The sequence below is a fragment of the Vipera berus genome (assembly GCF_964194415.1).
Source record: "Vipera berus genome assembly, chromosome: 6".
Lineage (NCBI taxonomy): Eukaryota > Metazoa > Chordata > Lepidosauria > Squamata > Viperidae > Vipera > Vipera berus.
Window position 1 is genome coordinate 78,194,255 of NC_138208.1, and position 18,968 is coordinate 78,213,222.

The 18,968-nt window shown below is 41.4% G+C and overlaps 1 protein-coding gene and 1 long non-coding RNA gene across 5 annotated transcripts in view; one reads left to right on the forward strand and one right to left on the reverse strand.

Annotated features, from left to right (window-relative positions):
* BCL2L13 (BCL2 like 13) overlaps positions 1–13,717 on the forward strand; it is a 31,014-nt gene extending 17,297 nt beyond the window's left edge. For 2 of the 4 annotated variants that reach the window (XM_081331804.1, XM_081331805.1), the window contains exon 7: positions 11,448–13,717. In XM_081331804.1, the coding sequence (XP_081187930.1) occupies positions 11,448–12,251 (804 nt within the window). In that variant the 3' untranslated portion in view covers positions 12,252–13,717. The remainder of the gene's footprint in view (positions 1–11,447) is intronic. The other 2 variants (XM_081331806.1, XM_081331807.1) reach the window with 2 other exon arrangements.
* Positions 1,562–11,732, reverse strand: LOC308670335. The gene is made up of 3 exons (XR_014026998.1): positions 11,605–11,732; positions 2,087–2,538; positions 1,562–1,692 (listed from the first exon to the last, which is right to left on the reverse strand). It is a non-coding gene; the product is annotated as an uncharacterized lncRNA (long non-coding RNA).
* Positions 13,718–18,968: the final 5,251 nt, after the last annotated feature.

Consider the following 18,968-nt stretch of genomic DNA (forward strand, 5'->3'; position numbering starts at 1 on the left):
TCAGATTTAAACAGAATTAATCTGGGATTAGTGAAATTATCTCCAAGTAGTTTTAAAACCTCTCTATATTTGATACAGATTATGCTATTATGTAGGTTATGTTATATTTGATTTGTTGCACATTTGTTTTTCATTCTCTCTCCTTCACCCATTTTTCCCCATCTTGGTATAACAAATTATTTAGATTTCATTTAGCAGGATTCATATATCAAGCTACAGTCTTAAATATTAAATTTAATGAAAGTTAGCTTCCAGTTCGTCTTTGGCAGGCAAATAAAAATTTGGGGTTGCTTGTATGTTCATGCCATAGCAAACAGTGAATTTATTAGGCAGCTAGTATACTATTTTAGGAACCCTAATGTCTGCTAATTTTTTCCACAAATGTTTGGAGAGATGCAATTTCAAAATAAATGCAGGGCACACACTATTCCCAAGAGAAGCAAATTATGGTTTGAAGTATGACTATTTTAGGTTCACCATTGGAGGACCTTGAAGGACCAGACTAGGGACAAATCATAATAGAGAAAACCTGTGTGGCTACTAAGAGTTAATCAATTTAGTATTAAACTAACTTACCAAATGCAGCATAGTTTTGCAATTAGAGGATACACTTAATTGCTGCAGGATTAGGAATGGGTAATTCAGAGCTAATTTCATCAGCTATGGATCACTTGTAAGACATTTTTAGCCATACTGGTAGTCCTTGACGTACTTACAGGTAGTCATTATGTCAGTACTGGAAAAGGTGACATGACCAGTCCTTGCTTATCAATATTACAGTGTCCCCATGGTCATGTGATCAAAATTGAGGGTTTTGGTAACTGGCATGTATTTACAACAGTTGCAGCATCCCAAAATCATGTAATCACCATTTGTGGCCTTCCCAGGGAGTATCCAACAAGTAAAGTCAATAGGAGAAGCCAGATTTACTTAACAACTACATAGTTTGCTTAATGAGCATGACACAAAAGTTGTAAAATCAGGCACAAGTCATTTAAGAACCACATCACTTAGTGAAGGTAGTTCTGGCTTTTAATTGTGATTGTACGGACTATCTATATGTGATTAAACGAGTAAGATGTGTGAATGTGCAACTGTCCAGTTATATCTTCCATAAGATAATTCATTCTGATGGGCTTACAGGTTGCTTTCATTTCTCAATATATTTGATATATATATTTATATTTGTGCTGTACAGGGCTCCTCAACCCCTGGTCCGTGGACCAGTACCGGGTCAGGGCATGCCAGCAACTGGTCCGCACAAACAAGCAAAGCCCAATCCGCGAGATGCAGGCAGTACACAAAACCATGCCCCCTCCGTCCACAGAAAAACCTCTCTCCACGGAACCGGTCCCTAGTGCCCAAAAGGTTGGGGACCTCTGCTGTAGTACATAGCTGTTCATGATGATGATTGAGAGAATTCTATTTCTAAGAAGTTAGGAATGTTTACTGTGGAACACTATTTATAATCACTTTGGTTGTTTAATTATTAAATCTTAGTGCTTAGTCATTCACACAAATACAAGGGTTGCTTAAAGTCTTTATGAACTGACTATTTATTGGGATGGATGGATGGATGGATGGATGGATGGATAGCAAGTCAGACTCTCTAGAAGAACTGCGGTCTCAAAAGTCTCATAGTTAAAGATAGTCATTTTCCAAAGGTGCTGGGTTGAGTTCTCTGGTATGCATCTATATCAGCATGGATGAATGTAAAATAAAGAGTTAGTAGAGCCAAAGCATAAACAAGACACACAGATGTTACTATCACTCCGCCTCAGAGCATTTGGACAACTTTATCAAGTTTAGTTGGCTGGAAAGGAGGAAGCTGTTATCAGCTCCAAACACACTTTTTTCGATTCTCTTATAAATATTCCAATGCAAGGATCAGCTTTCTACTGAATTCCCCTTTTGTGGCTTAGTGGCAAGCAATATCAGTATCCAAATACAAGTAGTATTTAAATTTTATTTAAACCAACTTTGGTGCAGGTTTACTCAGGACTAAATAAAAGCAACCGAAAGAAACTAAATTATGAGTTTTTAAGAATTTTTCTATGTTCTTCAGTAAAATCCAAATTAAATTTACCAAAGTGCGGGACTCAATTGAATGGCCAGGAAAATCAATGATCTGACAAAATACAAAACTGAAGGTAAAACAGGATGCTGTGGAAGCTTGTCCAGATGTGTTGGTGTAGCATCAAATGGTAAAGATCTTCTGGCTTATGTTGAAAAAATTCGAAAATACTTTTCTTTTTTTGGCCAGTCTGCAGTCAATTCCTCAAAATCCCAGTCCTTTGATAGGGTCATCCATATCCATACAACTTGCTCATCGTAACATTGGTTGAGATAGTTTGCACAAACAGTTCTTGATCTTCAGGTCTTCAAGTTCATTGACTCGCCCATGTCTTACTGTATGTTGTTTATACCAAGTCTTTAGCTTTTTATTAAGAAATTAATAACCCTATATCTTGGTCTCTGCTTGTTGAATGATGCAGCATAACACACAGCAAAACTTGGGAATCAGTAGTAGTGCCATTCCTAGATTAAAAACATTTTAAATAGAAAAAACATATTAACTATACAGTAATACAAATTGAATAATTCAAATATGAAATTTACGCATTGCAGCAAAAATATATGGATATTTTTTCCAATCTTATCACCATAAATTATGCATTCATCCATTATTTCTACCCAGGCATTAAATTTGATTGATAGAGGCTTAAAGAACTAGGAGGGCAGTGCTTTTTGTGAAACTATGCTGGAAAAGTGAAAGTACGCAAGGGGCAATATGTTTTCTGATGCTGGATATATTTGACATGATTAATTGCTCTAAAAAGCAAAGTTGAACTGAAAGAACATATGCTTTAATTCTGTTTTACATTATATTCAATTTGGGGCTGGTAGATGGTTTTGATTTACTTTAACAAGCTTGTGTTTTTAAAGTTATATGGTTTCATGTTATGTAAGAAGAAAATGTTGGATGCCTGAAAGAAATAAACTGCTTCACAAAATTTTTGAAATTATCAGCCTTTTGCATATAAATGCTTTTGCTAAAACTCATTTGTACATTGGAACTTTAAACTAATAGTGCCGCTTATAAACACTGAAAGTAATGTTGGAGTAGAAAAAGGGAGCAAATTTTGCCTCAATTCAAGGACTGAGGTGGAGTCAATCCTCCTGAACTGACTATCATTATTAAACCTTTTGGACTTTCTGGATTATCTGTGAGGCTTAGTGATGGCACTGATGTAGCAGTTCTATTCCTCCCTAAATGGAGGTTTTAGCAGGCAACGTGAGGGAAGAAAGGTTGGTTTGGAGATTGTGCCAACTGTGGATTGTTGTGAGGCTTTGCTTTTTCTCTCTTGTCTGTTGACATTTGCTTAGATCAGGGGTGTCAAACTCAATTTCATTGAGGGCCGCATCAGCATTGTGGTTGCCCTCAAGGGGCCGGGTGGGTATGGCCAGGGTGGGCGTGGCCTACTGGGTGGGCGTGGCTAGAGTGCGTATGGCCTACTGGGTGGGCATGGCCAGCTCTACATCGTTCGCTTCAAGGGTGCCTATGGGGGCCTGGGCAGGAGTGGGACAGATCTGGGGGTCTCTGGCAGAAGGAGGGTCTCTGGGCCAGGGCCAAGGCAGTGGGGGCTGTTCCCTCCCTGTTTCCAGGATGGCTTCGTGGGCCACATGAAACCACTTCACGGGCCGGATCCGGCCCCCGGGCCTTGTGTTTGACATGTCTGGCTTAGATCTTCACTTTGGGCCAGGCCACTGATGCACTGGAACGTTTGGTCCCTTGCATGGGGGCTGTCGGGGTCTGAATGAGAAGAAACCTAAGGGAAGCTGAATCCAAGCAAGGCTAAGTTGCTGTTTGTTCAAAAAACAAACTGTGGTGGAATGTTGTCTCTGGAGTTGCAGAACAGAGGGCCTTTTTCTCAGAGAGCAAAGAGCAGTGGTGGGATTCAGATATGTGAACAACCGGTTCTCTGTGTGGATGCCGCTTCCAGAAGTCCATTCTGGGCCTAGGGAACAAAAAATTAGCTACCGGTTCTGCCGAAGTGGTGCGAACTGGCTGAATCCCACCACTGGCAAAGAGATATTGGAGCGTGGAATGTCTGGTAGGCAGGAAGAGGGCATGGATGGAGCATCCCTAGCAAATCCCAGAGCCTATCTGTAAGTTATGCAAATAATTGCTTTAGTCTGGTAACTTTCTGTCTGTAGGCAAACAACACTAAAGAAGCTACTCAGAAGTAATTCCATGTGTTGTTCTTGGTTCTTTGATCCTGACATTAACCATCTAATTCAGTCATGTCAAACTCGCGATGTCACGTGACGTCACGCAATGTATCGGGACAGTTTTGCCATTGCCGGCAATGGGGTGGGTGCGGCTTTCGAATGACACGTCCGGCCGGCAGTTTGACACCCCTGATCTAATTCTTTGTCTGCTCCATTGGTAACTGTGATGAGGTAGCATTTTCTGAAGAAGCAGACTCATAACATGGGAGATTGTCAATCTAAACCCTCAGCTATTATTAGATATATAGTTGGAGGCCGTGGCCAGAGGGACTTTTGTTCAGCTACGTCTAATGTGCCAGTTGCAGCCTTTCCTGATAACAGTGATTCATGACTTTGTATAAACTATTTCAGTTTCTCTACTAGGAAGCTGCAGTTGGTGCAAAATGCAGTAGTTCCCTTGTTGGTGGGTGAGAACTGCTTCTCAATTATAACACCAGAGTTACAGGTCCTGCATTGGTTACAGGAACCTTTCAGGTATAGTTCAAAGGGCCATTTTTGACCTATGATGGCCTAGATGGCTTGGCCCAAGTACTTGAAGGACAATCTTGAATTGCAACATAATTGTTCAGTTTAAATGTTACATATATGGAAGGTGAAGGTTTTTTTCCCAACAAAAGATGGAAGCAGGGCAGAAGCTAATTCTTTCCAGTGGTGGTCCCTAGAATACCTTTTAATAGTTATATCTTATTGGGAGATGCCTATGATAGTATCTTTTTGGTATTTTAAGATACCAAAATGAATGGTTATTTATTTATTTATTTTTTATTGAAAAGTTTTACAATACATTTTATCTTTAACAATCCCTTCCCCCCTCCCTCCACCCAACCCTTCCTAACCCTCCCTAACCCTCCCCCCCTTCCCCCCTCCCCCCTCCCCGACTTCCCAGAGCTAAATACAAGGTATAAAAGTAAAAACAATCATAAACAACCATATGTTAACAACAATAAACTATTAAGTCTATCGCACTCTAGCTCATATGAAATGACTACAAACAATACTAATATCATATAAAAAAAACTTATACAAATGCTAAATGAAACTTTTTGGTCCCATATTTGTTCTGGATAAAATGGTTATTTATTTAGCGTATGGCTGGTCACACACAGAATTAAAAGCACTTCATATTTACAAGTTAGAACAATTAAAACAATTTTTTTTAAAAAAGCAATTATAAAACCTAAGAGGAAAAATGAATGGTATTAGGGTGTATACCCCAAGAGTCTATTTATTTTATTTTATTTTAATTCCATTTATATCCCGCCCTTCTCCGAAGACTCAGGGCAGCTTACAAGCTTAGCAGTAGCCTTCATTCTATGTATATGCCTGCTTATTAGGGCTTTCACACCCCCTCCAAGCGGCATTATTACAAAGTCAGCTTAATTGCCCCCAACAATCTGGGTCCTCATTTTACCTACCTCGGAAGGATGGAAGGCTGAGTCAACCTTGAGCCTGGTGGGATGCGAACCTGCACTAATTGCAGGCAGCTGGTGTTACTTAAGGAGGCATTAGCCCACTGCTCCACCAAGGAGCAGTATGGAAGTATGGAAGTATGGTGATATAAAAAGTAAAGAAGGCTATTTCAAGAAGTACTTTCCACATGCTTAATTCATTTTAATTGACGGGGAGGAATATACTAGGTTAACCAAACTTGACCCCAGCTCACAGAAAATGGACAATATACTCATTTTGTTCTTTTTGTAATTGTAATTTTATTCTTTGAACTGAGATAACAGTTGCATAGTGAGAAAACATCAGCAAAAAGGATAAACCAGCATTAAGGCTTTAAAACTATTTTTGCATATTGAAGGGCAATGGAGATGGAGATGCAATTCAGTCATGTCTATGTAAGCAGTAAGTATTAACCTAAATTAATGTGTCCACTAATCCGCTCTGCTATCATACATTGTGTAGATTTCAAAAAGCAGAGAAGGGGAGTGATATTCTGTTGACTCATGCATCTTGTTTGTTTTTCTTAAGGTAGTATGCAAGTATTTTCAGAAGTGAAATATATGCTTTCAAATAAAATAGAGACCAGCCCTTTAGCGTTTTGATAGACCAAGGTTATTTTGCAAGCAGTGCTTAGAAAGGGAAAGGTTTAGTATTTTCCCTTGGGTTAAATTAAAAATGCCCACTCTAATTTGGCAGCAGCTTAGCTTCACAGATGCCCCAAAGCAGTATTAAGGCACAAGCTGATGCATGTACACTCACTCCCTTTCCCTTATTCCATTCACTCTCTCTCTCTCTCCTCTGTTGGCTGCATCTGTTTCATCAGAAGCTTCTCCTGGAAAACTGCAGAGTAGGAACAGTCAGCTTGGGTAAGATTTTTCTACTGAAGTGGTACATGCTTTAAATACCATACTTTCCCTAATTTTCAGTGCTGCATAGACTTGAAAACAGACATACGAGATTATCACAGGAGTGAAAATGACTAAATATTGTTACTTGAACATTATTTTCCTACTGTCAGGTATCTACTTGTGGATTGTTCTGCTTTTCATATCTTTACATCATTAAAATCTTTGGAACTTTTAACTTATTTGAATTTAAAAGACAAACTTGAATTGGCACTGCATAATTCAGTATTATTTGTTTTTGGATGAAAGTTCAGTTCATAGAATGATCTGAAATATTTCTTTACTGGGTACATGCTTGTATGGTTGATTCTTAAATATGATGTGTTATTTTAGTTGGTTTTGGTTCTAAAATTGGCCTTGTTTAAAATTCTGATGATTAAATTACATGGAGAAAATTTATTTTCCACTTGCACCATGATTGTTTGATTCCTATTTCTATCTGTGTTGCTTTCCAGGGTCTAATAATACTATGGGTTTTTTGAGACTTAATATTTCAAGATTTTGACTCTGAATGAAAGCAAAAACTATTAGAGCTAATGCTAAACCGAAATAGCAACATATTTTGAAGATATTTAGATATGATGGAGTGTGATTTTACAAGTAGAATAAAATAATATGCATTCAGATTTAATTTAGTTATGGAAATGAGATATTTATTTCAAGAAAATTGGCATGTTATGAAACAATTGGTATGAAACCTGACTATTTGGCATGTGAAATATTTTATACTAAATATTTCCAACAGATACTTCTGTTTTTCAGGGGATAATTTATTTAGTTAGCTTGTTCTTTTACCACAATGATTTAGAATGGAAAATAGTGGGTTTTAATCAGTTTAATATATCTTATTTGATAGAAAGACACCTATATTAGGCTTTCTTGCACAGACTGATTTTAGAGGAAAACATCCTGGTTTTTTGGTAAGATAAATTGCAAATATTAAATGAATTTAGAGGTGCCTGATGTTTATTACCTTTATTCTTGATTACAGTACTTCTGAAATTGCTTAAAAAATTCTAATAAGGCAACATGATATCAGATTGGCATATTCCTTTTAAAAAATACAATATTTATGCCTTCGTTACTTGCTCTGAATGTTATTACATTAATTTTTATAAAGAAATGTTGATTAACAATACTAAAACCATAAAACAATGAAGTAAAAATGTAATATAGAATATAAAATAAATATTAAAAACAATATGATTATGTAAACATATGAGCATGACCTACATCTGATCCAACTGGTTCTTGCTAATAGCCAATTCCTGATGTTAAAGAAGAGTAGCCACAGTTGAACGCTGTTAAGCGTGGCGTCTACAGGTTTTTTTGTGTGTTTTGTAGATAGCAAGACTACTGTGGACATTTTTGGCTGCAGTATTTTAGTTTACAGACATCTCAGAGACATTAAAAAAACCTGTGGTACGGGTCATTTTATACGTAAAAGAGGATCCTGTAGCCTGTGATGCAGCTTTAACTGAAATGGAAGAACTATATAACTTTCTTCTGTGAGTTCAATAATATAATTTCCATTAAATTATTCAGCTTCATGCACACTTCTACACATATTTTAATGTTCTGAACTTTAGGCATACTGGTGTAGAAAAGGCTCTAGATTCCTTAGCAAACTTGTATAGAACCTCAGTTTGTGGGATGTTGTTCCTATAAAGAATAGGTGATTGTGGTCCCATCCTTATTTTCCTCAATTTCTTGCCATGAAATCCACAAATGGAATGGGTGCATGTAAGAGTTGCAGTTAAGTTCGTTTTATCACCGTGCCTCTTTACAGTCCTTTTTTGACATTGAGAGAGGATTTTGCAATAAATGTATAGTAGTCTGTTGGGAGCCCATCAACAGATGGAATGTAGACATTGGATTCTGAGTAAATATATATAAATTGTCAAGTGTTATACCAAATATAATATATTTTTTTCCCTAAGTAGGATGTGGGGATGGGAAGGGGAAGTATAGCAGCATTACGTTTTAAAGTTAAAAAGATATATATTTTTGTTCCCTGTCTTTCTAATTGTAGTATAGTATAGTCTAGCTATTTTCCCGAGAACTTGACTCCTGAAATGTGTAACAGTTAAATTAATTACCTATATTTTTCTCCTAGGTCTACAACAGGGGTAGGCAACCTCGGCTCTTTTATGATTCATGGACGTCAACTCCCAGAATTCCTGAGTCAGCATAGCTGACTCAGGAATTCTGGGAGTTGACGTCCATGAGTCATAAAAGAGCCGAGGTTGCCTACCCCTGGTCTAGAATATTGAATTGTGTTGTTTCCAAACCATAAGTAGTATTACTGAAAAATGTATCTGTCTTGTAGTGGTACTCTATTTCAGTAGATATATGGAGTTAAAAATTAGCTAGATTTACTTATGTTCAAAAATTAAGCATTTAATTCTACTTTATGGAACATTTGCTTCTTAAGAAGGATAAATCTGAAGTCCTTGCATATCTGATTCAGTAAAGGAGAATGGTAGAATATCCTCTCTAGGAAAAGGTTTTCTAATGTATTATCCATATCCCTCTTGGTTTTTTTCCTAATCTCAAGTTTTCCTGATGGAAAAATCTAACCTTGTTATATCCTAAAGTAGAGAGAAAGATGGGAACTTTTTCCCACCAGGTGCTGTCACAATTATAAATGCTACTGCTCACTTCATTTGTTTTATGTTTTTCTGTGCCGAAGCAAGGGGGAGTAGAGCAAGCCAGCCTAGAAACGTGTAGAGCACAGAGGAAAAGGAACCGTTCATGAGTGAATAACATGTACTTTTCTCTTTTAGGCCATTCAGCCCATAGGACAATTTGATCACTGAAAAGGAGTGATAGGGGATTTATGAATAAATGCTTTCTGGATGGCTGCCGGCCAGCCCCAGTGCAACTGTCTGAATGTGCTACGTTCTATTAGCACAGATGGATGGATGTGAAAAGTGGCCATCAGTGGAAGTTCTAAGAGCTTTTCCCTGAATAATGGATGAATGTGTCTGTCCTAATGGCAAAAAAGACTGCATAGTCTGTGTATTTAGCTTATTTTTCTACGCTGGCACAATAATTATTTAAGTTCTCTTAATTCAAATAAAGTAAATTAAACTTTTTAAAACTTATGATGAAATTTTATGATAGGTTACTAGAATTGGGGAAAAAATAAATAGGAAACATTGTTTTTTGTTGTTTTATCATGAGATTATTGTTAATTTTGGAAGGTATTAGAATGTAGTGATGGGCAAAAATGTGAATTTGTGGAGGATAAAATAATTTAAACAATGAACAGGCATTCACATAGGATATATTGGCAATATCAAAAAATAATCGAGATTTTTTTCCCCCAGGATTGCATATGAACAGTGGAGGGGGCAGCATTGTAAGTTTAGGAAAAAGACAAATTTGCTTTAAATTCTACCAAAGTAGTTATAACCAATCCAGCTTTGTTCCTAGCTCTTTGAAGCTGTGTGCTGAGATTCAAATACTTAACCCGCTTTTGTCTTTTCAGCTAAAGCATTTGAGTATTATTATTGCATTCCTCTAATCCTCTGTTACCCAATGAAACTTTTCAAATGTGTCGATCGGTAAATAGATTGAAAACATGGTTGGATTCGGAAATCTGGTGCTGACCCAAATAGAATAAATAAGTTATTTTTTAGTTTAAACTCCATATCATGGCATTTGCATAAATGTACCACATTGTAAAAAGGTGTTCCATGTTTTTTCACTTTATGATTATAAATTGCCTAGATTTTTACTCAGTAGTAACATTATTGTTTTGTTCTAATTTGTTTATTAAAACTCAGAACTTGGTTTTAATATCAATAAGTGCTTCTGCGTACAGTTAGTCTTTGCTTAATGACCATCTGCCCAGTGACTATTCAGAGTTCTGATGGCGCTGAATGAATAATACTTGTGGCCAGTGCTTGAAGTGGTTGCAGTGCTCCTGTTGATCACGTGATTTTAAAAAAAAGCCCTCGTTTATAAGTGCAGCACTTCAACTCTCCCCACCTTCTATCTCCCCCCCCCATCTCCACTCTGTATTCCACTACAGCAGACATGTCAAACTCATGACATCAAGTGACGTCATGCAACGTATCGGAACTGTTTTGCCATTGCCATCAATGGGGCGGACGCGGCTTCCACATGATGCATCCGGCCTGCGGGCCGGCAATTTGACACCCCTGTATTACAGTCACCCACCCCTGCCATTCCTAGCTGGCCATTGGCATCTTCTTCCCGCTGCTGGCCTGGGATCCGAGCGCTGTGCAAGGGCGCAGCTAGCAGAGGAGGCAGGGCAGTGGTGAAGCCATGGCTTGCTGTCACTTTTGCCCAGGGAACCTCTGCCTGCACTGCCACCCTGCCTTCTCCACTAGCTCCATTCTGTTACTTCCTCCTTGGCTGGGCTCAGTGAGCTCTCTTTGGCAGACAAGGCTCCATTGTGCTTGCTACCTACCTCCCTTGGCTGCAACTTTGTCCAGTGCCTGGATCCTGGGCCAGCAGTGGGAGGAAGAAGACAGTGAAGGTCAGAGGGAAGTGGTTGGTGGCCAAAAGGAAAGAGAGCGAAGGGAGTGGGGAGTGGGGAAACTTGAAACATCTGCACAAGGCTTGAGGTCTTTATCTAAATATGGGTCAGTTCTCACCTATTGACCACAATCAGGACTTCTGGGACTGCCAAGCGAGGACTACCAATATTTCAGATTCCTCTAGTGGTTAAATGAATATATATATATATATATATATATATATATTGCTTAAAAGTATATGTTCTGAACTCTGATGGTATTGATGACTGCTACTTTCTCCTCCACCCAGGGAACTGTTTTCAGTTTGGATTCTGAAGAGGAGGAGTTCCATGGAATCATTGCTGAAGACAGCAATGACATCTACATCCTAACTAGTGACAACTCAGGCCAGGTGAGCCCACCTGAGTCACCCACAGTAACAACATCTTGGCAGTCGGAGAGCTTACCTGTTTCTTTGTCGGCCAGCCAGAGCTGGCATACAGACAGCTTGCCAGTTTCGTTGGGGCCCGAGTCGTGGCAGCAAGTAGCTATGGATCCTGAAGAGGTAAAAAGCTTGGACAGCAATGGAGGTGGAGAAGAAAGGAGCGAAAACAACTCTTCGAATTCAGATATTGTACATGTTGAAAAGGAAGAGATACAGGAGAGTGTTGAGGAGACAGCAGTGTCAGAAGTGGGCCTGCAGACAAGTGCTAAGAAATTGAGCTTGCCAGAAGTCCCAGCCGCAGTGCTGAAAACAGAGGCTGGAAGCTTGTTGATTAAAAGGCTAAGCCCTTCGGCACCTTTGCCCACCGAGGGTGACAAAGAGGGGAGAGCAGTGGAATATCCTGAACCCGAACCTCTGATGTTGAGTACGTCTGCCCAACAACTAAGTCCTGCGAGTGAAAGGGCTTCCCCCAAGCCTGAGAAAATACAACTACTAGAAGAAGAAGCCAAACTACCAAGAGAGAGCTATTCTGAAGAAAAATCTCCTGATGGAGAGGAGAAACCCATTCTTTTGCCAGAGGGCAAATCGCTTCTGCTGTACGGTGGGGCAGCTGCCGTAGCTATCCTGGCTGTCGCGGTAGGTGTAGTGCTGACACTGAGGAAAAAGTAGTCCATTATTCTCTTGAGAGATACCACTGCCTGGATCCACACTTGGTTGCGTTGACTAAGGTTTGCTAGGCCTCCTGTTAACGAGAAATCTATGTAACGTGACAGGCAGGCTGGGCATGAGTTTACTTCTAATTCTAGGACAATCGTGTTTTTTAGTGGCCTGGAACTGGACCTTCCTCTTTAATTGTAGGGGTAATATTGGAACTCCCTTGCACATTTAAATATCTCAATATATCTGAAAATATTGCGGGGTGGGGTGGGGGTTGCTTATACATTGGAAATTGGATCAGGAAAAGTGAATTGTTAACCCTGGAGAATTCCTTTATGTAGCTGCTATTGCAGCTTCACCTCCACCTCTTGAATGAGAGGTTCTCTAATCATGTAGCATGAGGTTACTTCCCCTTTTGTCTCAACTTCCTCAGGTACTGCATTGCTCCCAAATTCTATGATTAAACCCCTAAAGCTATGAAATGAAAGCCTTCCATGTAAGGATGAAAGCATAATGCATTTTGGAGAAAGGTAATGTTGTTTTTTCACCATTGTACATTAGGCATTTTTGTAATCTGGTGTTGTTGTATTTCTGTCCCTCTCTTTTCCCTAACCTCTCATTCATCCAGCTTTATCGTGTCAGTTTAGTTATCAAAGATACACTCCTTTCATGTTACGTACCTATCACCATTTTCATAAATGCAAAGGAAGAAAATATTTCCATGCAGTAAGCAAAAATGTACAAGGCCAAGAGTTGAACACTATATAGGTAGTGCTAGATCTGGACAAGCATTTGTTTAGTGACTGTTCAAAGTTATGATTCTACTGAAAAAAGTGATTTATGACCATTTTTTTCACACTTATGACCCTTGCAGAATCCCCAGGGTCATGCGATCAAGATTTGGGCACTTGGCAGCTAGCAGGTATTTATGATGCTTGCTGTGTCCTTTTGTGACCTTCTGATAAGCAAAGTCAATGGGGAAGCAAGATTCACTTAGCAACAATTTACTAATTTAACTGCAGCGATTCACTTAACAACTATGGCAAGAAAGGTCATAAAACTCACTTAAACGTCTTGCTTAGCAACATAAATTTTGGGCTCAGTTGTGATCGTAAGTTGAGGACTACTACAGATTTAATTCAAAAATGTGTTTCAAAGTGCATGACGTATAAATAGACTTATCTGCAACTCTTTAAGGCAATTATGGTTTTCCCCCCAGGATAGGATGGTTGCCCTCCATATTTTCTGTTTCTCAGATAGTTGCTTTAGAAAGTTGAAAACAGGTACTATGATGCACTTCTGCATCTTCCGAAACACTTTTTGTACCTGAACTTGAAGCAGTATGAAATTCTGGTATTTAATAGATTAAAATCTGATTACCGTATATACTTGAGTATAAGCCGAATTTTTCAGCCCACTTTTTGGGCTGAAAAAATCCACTTCGGCTTATACTCCAGTGAACAAAAAAAAAAAGAACTTCCACCCCCAGTTTGGAGAGCTGCTGCTTTCGTCAAACATGGACGAAGGCAGCAGCTCTCCAAACGGGCGGCGGCGGTTTGGAGAGCTGCGCGCGCAGCTCCGCCGCCACCTCTGCAAGCCTCCGCTGAGAGAATGGGGCGCTGGAAGCTTGCCACCCATTTTCTCGGCGAAGACTTCTTTCGGGGGATCCAGCCTCTGTCGCCCCCTTCTCTCAGCTGCCCAGCTGAGAGAAGGGGGTGACAGAGGCTGGATCCCCTGAAACAAGTCTCCGCTGAGACGAGAGAACGAGGCGTTGGAGCGCTCCGCGAAGTATGGGGCGGGGAAGCTTGCCGCCCATTCTCTCAGCGGCGAAGACTTCTTTCGGGGGATCCAGCCTCTGCCGCCCCCTTCTCTCAGCTGCCCAGCTGAGAGAAGGGGGTGACAGAGGCTGGATCTCCCGAAAGAATTCTCCACCGAGATGAGAGAACAGGGTGGCAAGCCGCCGAGAGAATGGGGCAGTGGAGCGCTCCGCCGAGAGAATGGGGTGGCTTGCTGTTTTCTCGGTGCAGCACGGCAGAGGCTGGATCTCCCGAAAGACGTCTCTGCTGAGATGAGAGAACGGGGTGGCAAGCTGCCGAGAGAATGGGGTGGCTTGCTGTTTTCTCGGTGCAGCACGGCAGAGGCTGGATCTCCTGAAAGACGTCTCTGCTGAGATGAGAGAACGGGGTGGCAAGCTGCCGAGAGAATGGGGCAGTGGAGCGCTCCGCTGAGAGAATGGGGTGGTGGAGGCTTGCCGCCCATTCTCTCGGCAGAGACTTCTTTCGCGAGATCCAGCCTCTGCCGTGCTGCACCGAGAGAACAGCAGGCCGCCCCATTCTCTCGGTGGCTTGCCACCCCGTTCTCTCATCTCAGCAGAGACGTCTTTCAGGGGATCCAGCCTCCAGCTGCTGCATTTCCCAGCCTCGGCTTATACTCGAGTCAATAACTTTTTCCAGTTTTTTGGGGGTAAAATTAGGGGTCTCGGCTTATACTCGAGTCGGCTTATACTCAAGTATATACGGTACTTATAGATTAAAATCTGATTTGTTAATCCAATTGCAAGATTGGAACACTTAGTCCTACTTTGCTTTTAGCATTGTAATGAATTCAAAATCTCAAGGAAATGAGTCAGAAGTTAACCGAGATAGCGTTTGTCATTTCCAAAAGACAACTGAACTTTCTCTTTTTTTTCCTTGAAAATGTTTCGCTTCTCTTTGAAGAAGCGTCTTCAGTTCTTGGGTGAGAAGTGAAACATTTTCAAGGAAGGAAACCAAGGAAGCGCAGTTGCCTTTTGGAAAAGCCCCTTTGAGACAACCATTACCTGGATGATTGAGAAGCCATCGGCATGAAGTAGCATTTGCTTCCAATTTCCAGTTTTCTGGCCACTGGAGGAGAAATGATTTGAAACTTATGTCTTATTTTGCTCATGTAACTTTTCAGGTAACTTCTTTCTATGTGTAGACAATTCCTTTTTATTCCATCAGCTATAATTGGGCTCAGAAAAAAAATAAAATTGATCACTTATGTCAAATTGTTATTTTGTGTGTGTTGGAAAGCTCAGGTGATGACATTGTCATCAGTAACATAGTACCACAGGATTTTACTTGAACAGTGAAATGGCAGCAGCCTCTTTTTACATTTTTTGGAGATGAGCTATAATTTCCTCTCTTCCTTCCCATTAACCCTGCTGTAAAAAAAAATCAAATTTGATGATACAGAGTTGGAGTATTTTAGCTACTCCCATCTCTATAGTCAGTATGCAGGTATGACAGATTATACTTTTAAACTTTGTATTCACATATTATAGGACACTCGGTTTAATACACCTAAAGTCTGGTTTAAATATGCTTGCACTTTCCCATAGTACTATTTATTGTGCATTTTTCAGAAAAAAATTTCACTGCCTCAGTATGTTCCAGTGAGGTTTAACTGTTTTTAACTGCTTCTCCCCCAAAATTTAGCTGTAACCCAGGGTGTCAATCTGGCGGCCCGCAGGCCAGTTGCATCATATGGAGGCCGTGCCCACCCCAGCTCCGGCAATACGAAAAAAGCCACAATAGGTCACGTCACGCAGCGAGTTTGATACCCGTGCTGTAACCACAGGTTACTTTTTTTGATGGGGGGAGGGACGCACATATTGGCCTAGGTTAATATTGAATGATTGCTGCCAGTATGTGTTCTGATACAGGCGTTGTCGCTAAAAGATTGCCAAACTAGATTTTGGCTGCGGCTTATTTCATCCCGTGAAATAAACTTTGCTAGATTTTGGCTGCAGCTTATTTCATCCCCTGAAATAAACTTTGATGATTTCTACAGTAAATTATGGAGGAGATACAGACAGTACTCAACTTACAGTTCATTTAGTGATTGTTCGAAGTTACAGCGGCACTGAAGTGACTTATGACCATTTTTCGCACTTAATGACTGTTGCAGCATTTCCATGGTCACATGATCAAACCTCAGACCCTTGGCAACTGACATATATTTATGACAGTTGCAGTGTCCTGGACACATGTGATCACCTTTTGTGACCTTCTGACAAAGTCAATGGGGAAGCCAGATTCACTTAACAACTGTGTTACTAATTTAACAACTGCAGTGATTCACTTAATAACTCTGGCAAGAAAGGTTCATAATAGGGCAAAACTCACTTAAAGGTCTGACTTAGCAACAGAAATTTTGGACTCAATTGTAGTTGTAAGTTGAGGACTACTTGTAATCAGTATAAGGTTGAATTAGCAATCCATTTTGGCCAATTTCAGCCTTGTGTCTATTTGACCAGAAGGTAACAGACTGAACAGCTGAGATAACTTCTGTTACATTTCCAGGATGATTATTTAGTTATAGCTATGTTCATTCTAATGATCCAACATCTCAACCAATAAGCAGCGAGATGATGTACTTTTCATAGACAGCAAAATGCTAGAGTGCTAAGCACTAGAATTAGGGGGAATTATGAATTGACCCTTTCAGATACTGATATGTTACAACTTGATTATAATTACCAAATTTCTGAATTGGGGCAAATTCTCTAGTTTGAATATTGGTGCTTCATAATGGATTACACCTTGGTTAAGATGTGAAAACTTGTATTTGTTTTTTCAGAACTGCAGTCATTAATTCTATAGAAAACATTACCCTGTCCTTCACAGTAGTAGTCAAACGAAGGCTAAAGTAAATTTATATCAATAGGATTTTAATATGCGTCATGTAACTGTCACTTCAAAATCAACTGTAGTTTAGGTTTAGGTTTTAGGTTTTATTTAATTTGTATACCGCCCTTCTCCCTAGGGACTCAGGGCGGTTCACAGGGCATATATAAATAACAATACAAAAGTTAAAAAAGATTAAACCAATGCCCAGATTAAAAAACAATAGTACAATACTAAGAACAACAATTTAAAAACCCATATTCCCCCATCAGGCCAGACCAGCTAATTCAAATAAATGGGTCTTCAGGCCGCGACGGAAGGTTCGGAGGTCTGATGACATCCGGAGCTCCACCGGCAGTTGATTCCATAATGCCGGAGCGCCCACAGAGAAGGCCCTCCCCCTGGGGGCCACCAGTCGGCATTCCCTGACCGGAGGCACCCTGAGGAGGCCCTCTCTGTGGGAACGCACAGGGCGGAGGGGAGTTGACGCCGGCAGCAGGTGGTCCCCGAGGTAACCCGGACCCATGCCATGTAAGGACTTAAAGATCATAACCAAGACCTTGAACCTCACCCGGAAGACAACTGGTAGCCAATGCAGCTCGCGGAGCAAAGGTGTAACATGGGAGTACCGGGAAACTCCCAAGACAACTCTCGTGGCCGCATTCTGTACCAGTTGGAGCCTCCGAGTGGTCTTCAAGGGAAGCCCCATGTAGAGAGCATTACAGTAGTCAAGGCGAGAGGTCACGAGCGCATGAGTGACCGTACACAGGGCATCCCAGTCCAGATAGGGCCGCAACTGGCGCACCAGGCGAACCTGGGCGAAAGCCTCCCTAGTCACGGCCACTATATGATCTTCCAGGGTAAGCCGTGAATCTAGGAGGACTCCCAAATTGCGAGCCCTATCCACGGGGGGTAAGAGCTCACCCCCCATAGAAAGAGATGGAACATTTTGAATGTCCCGGGATGCCGGAATGTACAGCCACTCAGTCTTGTCAGGGTTGAGCTGAAGTCTGTTCCTCCCCATCCAGACCCGAACCGCCTCCAGGCAACGGGACATCACAGCGAGGGCATCACTGGGGTGGTTTGGGGTCGAAAAGAAAAGTTGGGTATCATCGGCATATTGATGATACCCAACTCCAAAACCACGAATGATCTCACCCAGCGGTTTCATATAGATGTTGAACAGGAGAGGCGAGAGAACCGACCCCTGAGGCACTCCACAAACGAGAGACCTAGGGGCCGATCTCTGCCCCCCTGCCAACACCGACTGCGAGCGTCCCAGGAGATAGGAGGAGAACCACTGAAGAACTGTGCCTCCCACTCCCAATCCCCTGAGACGCCGCAGCAAGATACCATGGTCGATGGTATCGAAAGCCGCCGAGAGGTCTAATAGGACTAGGACAGAGGAATATCCCCTGTCCCGAGCCCTCCAGAGATCATTCACCAGAGCGACCAATGCCGTCTCCGTGCTGTACCCGGGCCTGAAACCCGATTGGTAGGGGTCCAGATAATCCGCTTCATCCAGGACCAGAGGGAGCTGATGCGCCACCACACTCTCGACAACCTTCGCAAGAAAGCGAAGGTTGGAGACTGGACGAAAGTTGTTCAATACAGCTGGGTCCAAGGCAGGCTTCTTGAGGAGAGGTCTCACCACCGCCTCCTTCAAGACGGTGGGGAAATAACCCTCACTCAAGGAAGCAGATATAACCGCCTGGAGCCAGCCTTGTGTCCTCTCCCTAGCTGCATAAACCAGCCAGGAAGGGCACGGGTCCAACAAACATGTGGAGGAGCTCAGCTTCCCCATAATCCTGTCCACTTCATCAGGGGTCACAGAATCAAACTCTTCCCAGGTAACATTGACAAGACCGCCCGTGTCCTGATCGCCTGACTCTGCCCAGTTGGAGTCCAAACCGGTCCGAATCCGAGCGATTTTATCCGACAGATGTTGACTAAATTCCTCGGCACGACCCTGCAAGGGATCCTCCCTCACCTCCTGATTCAGAAGTGAGCGAGTCACCCTAAACAGGGCGGCCGGGCGATTATCTGCGGACGCGATGAGGGTGGAGAAGTAATTACACCT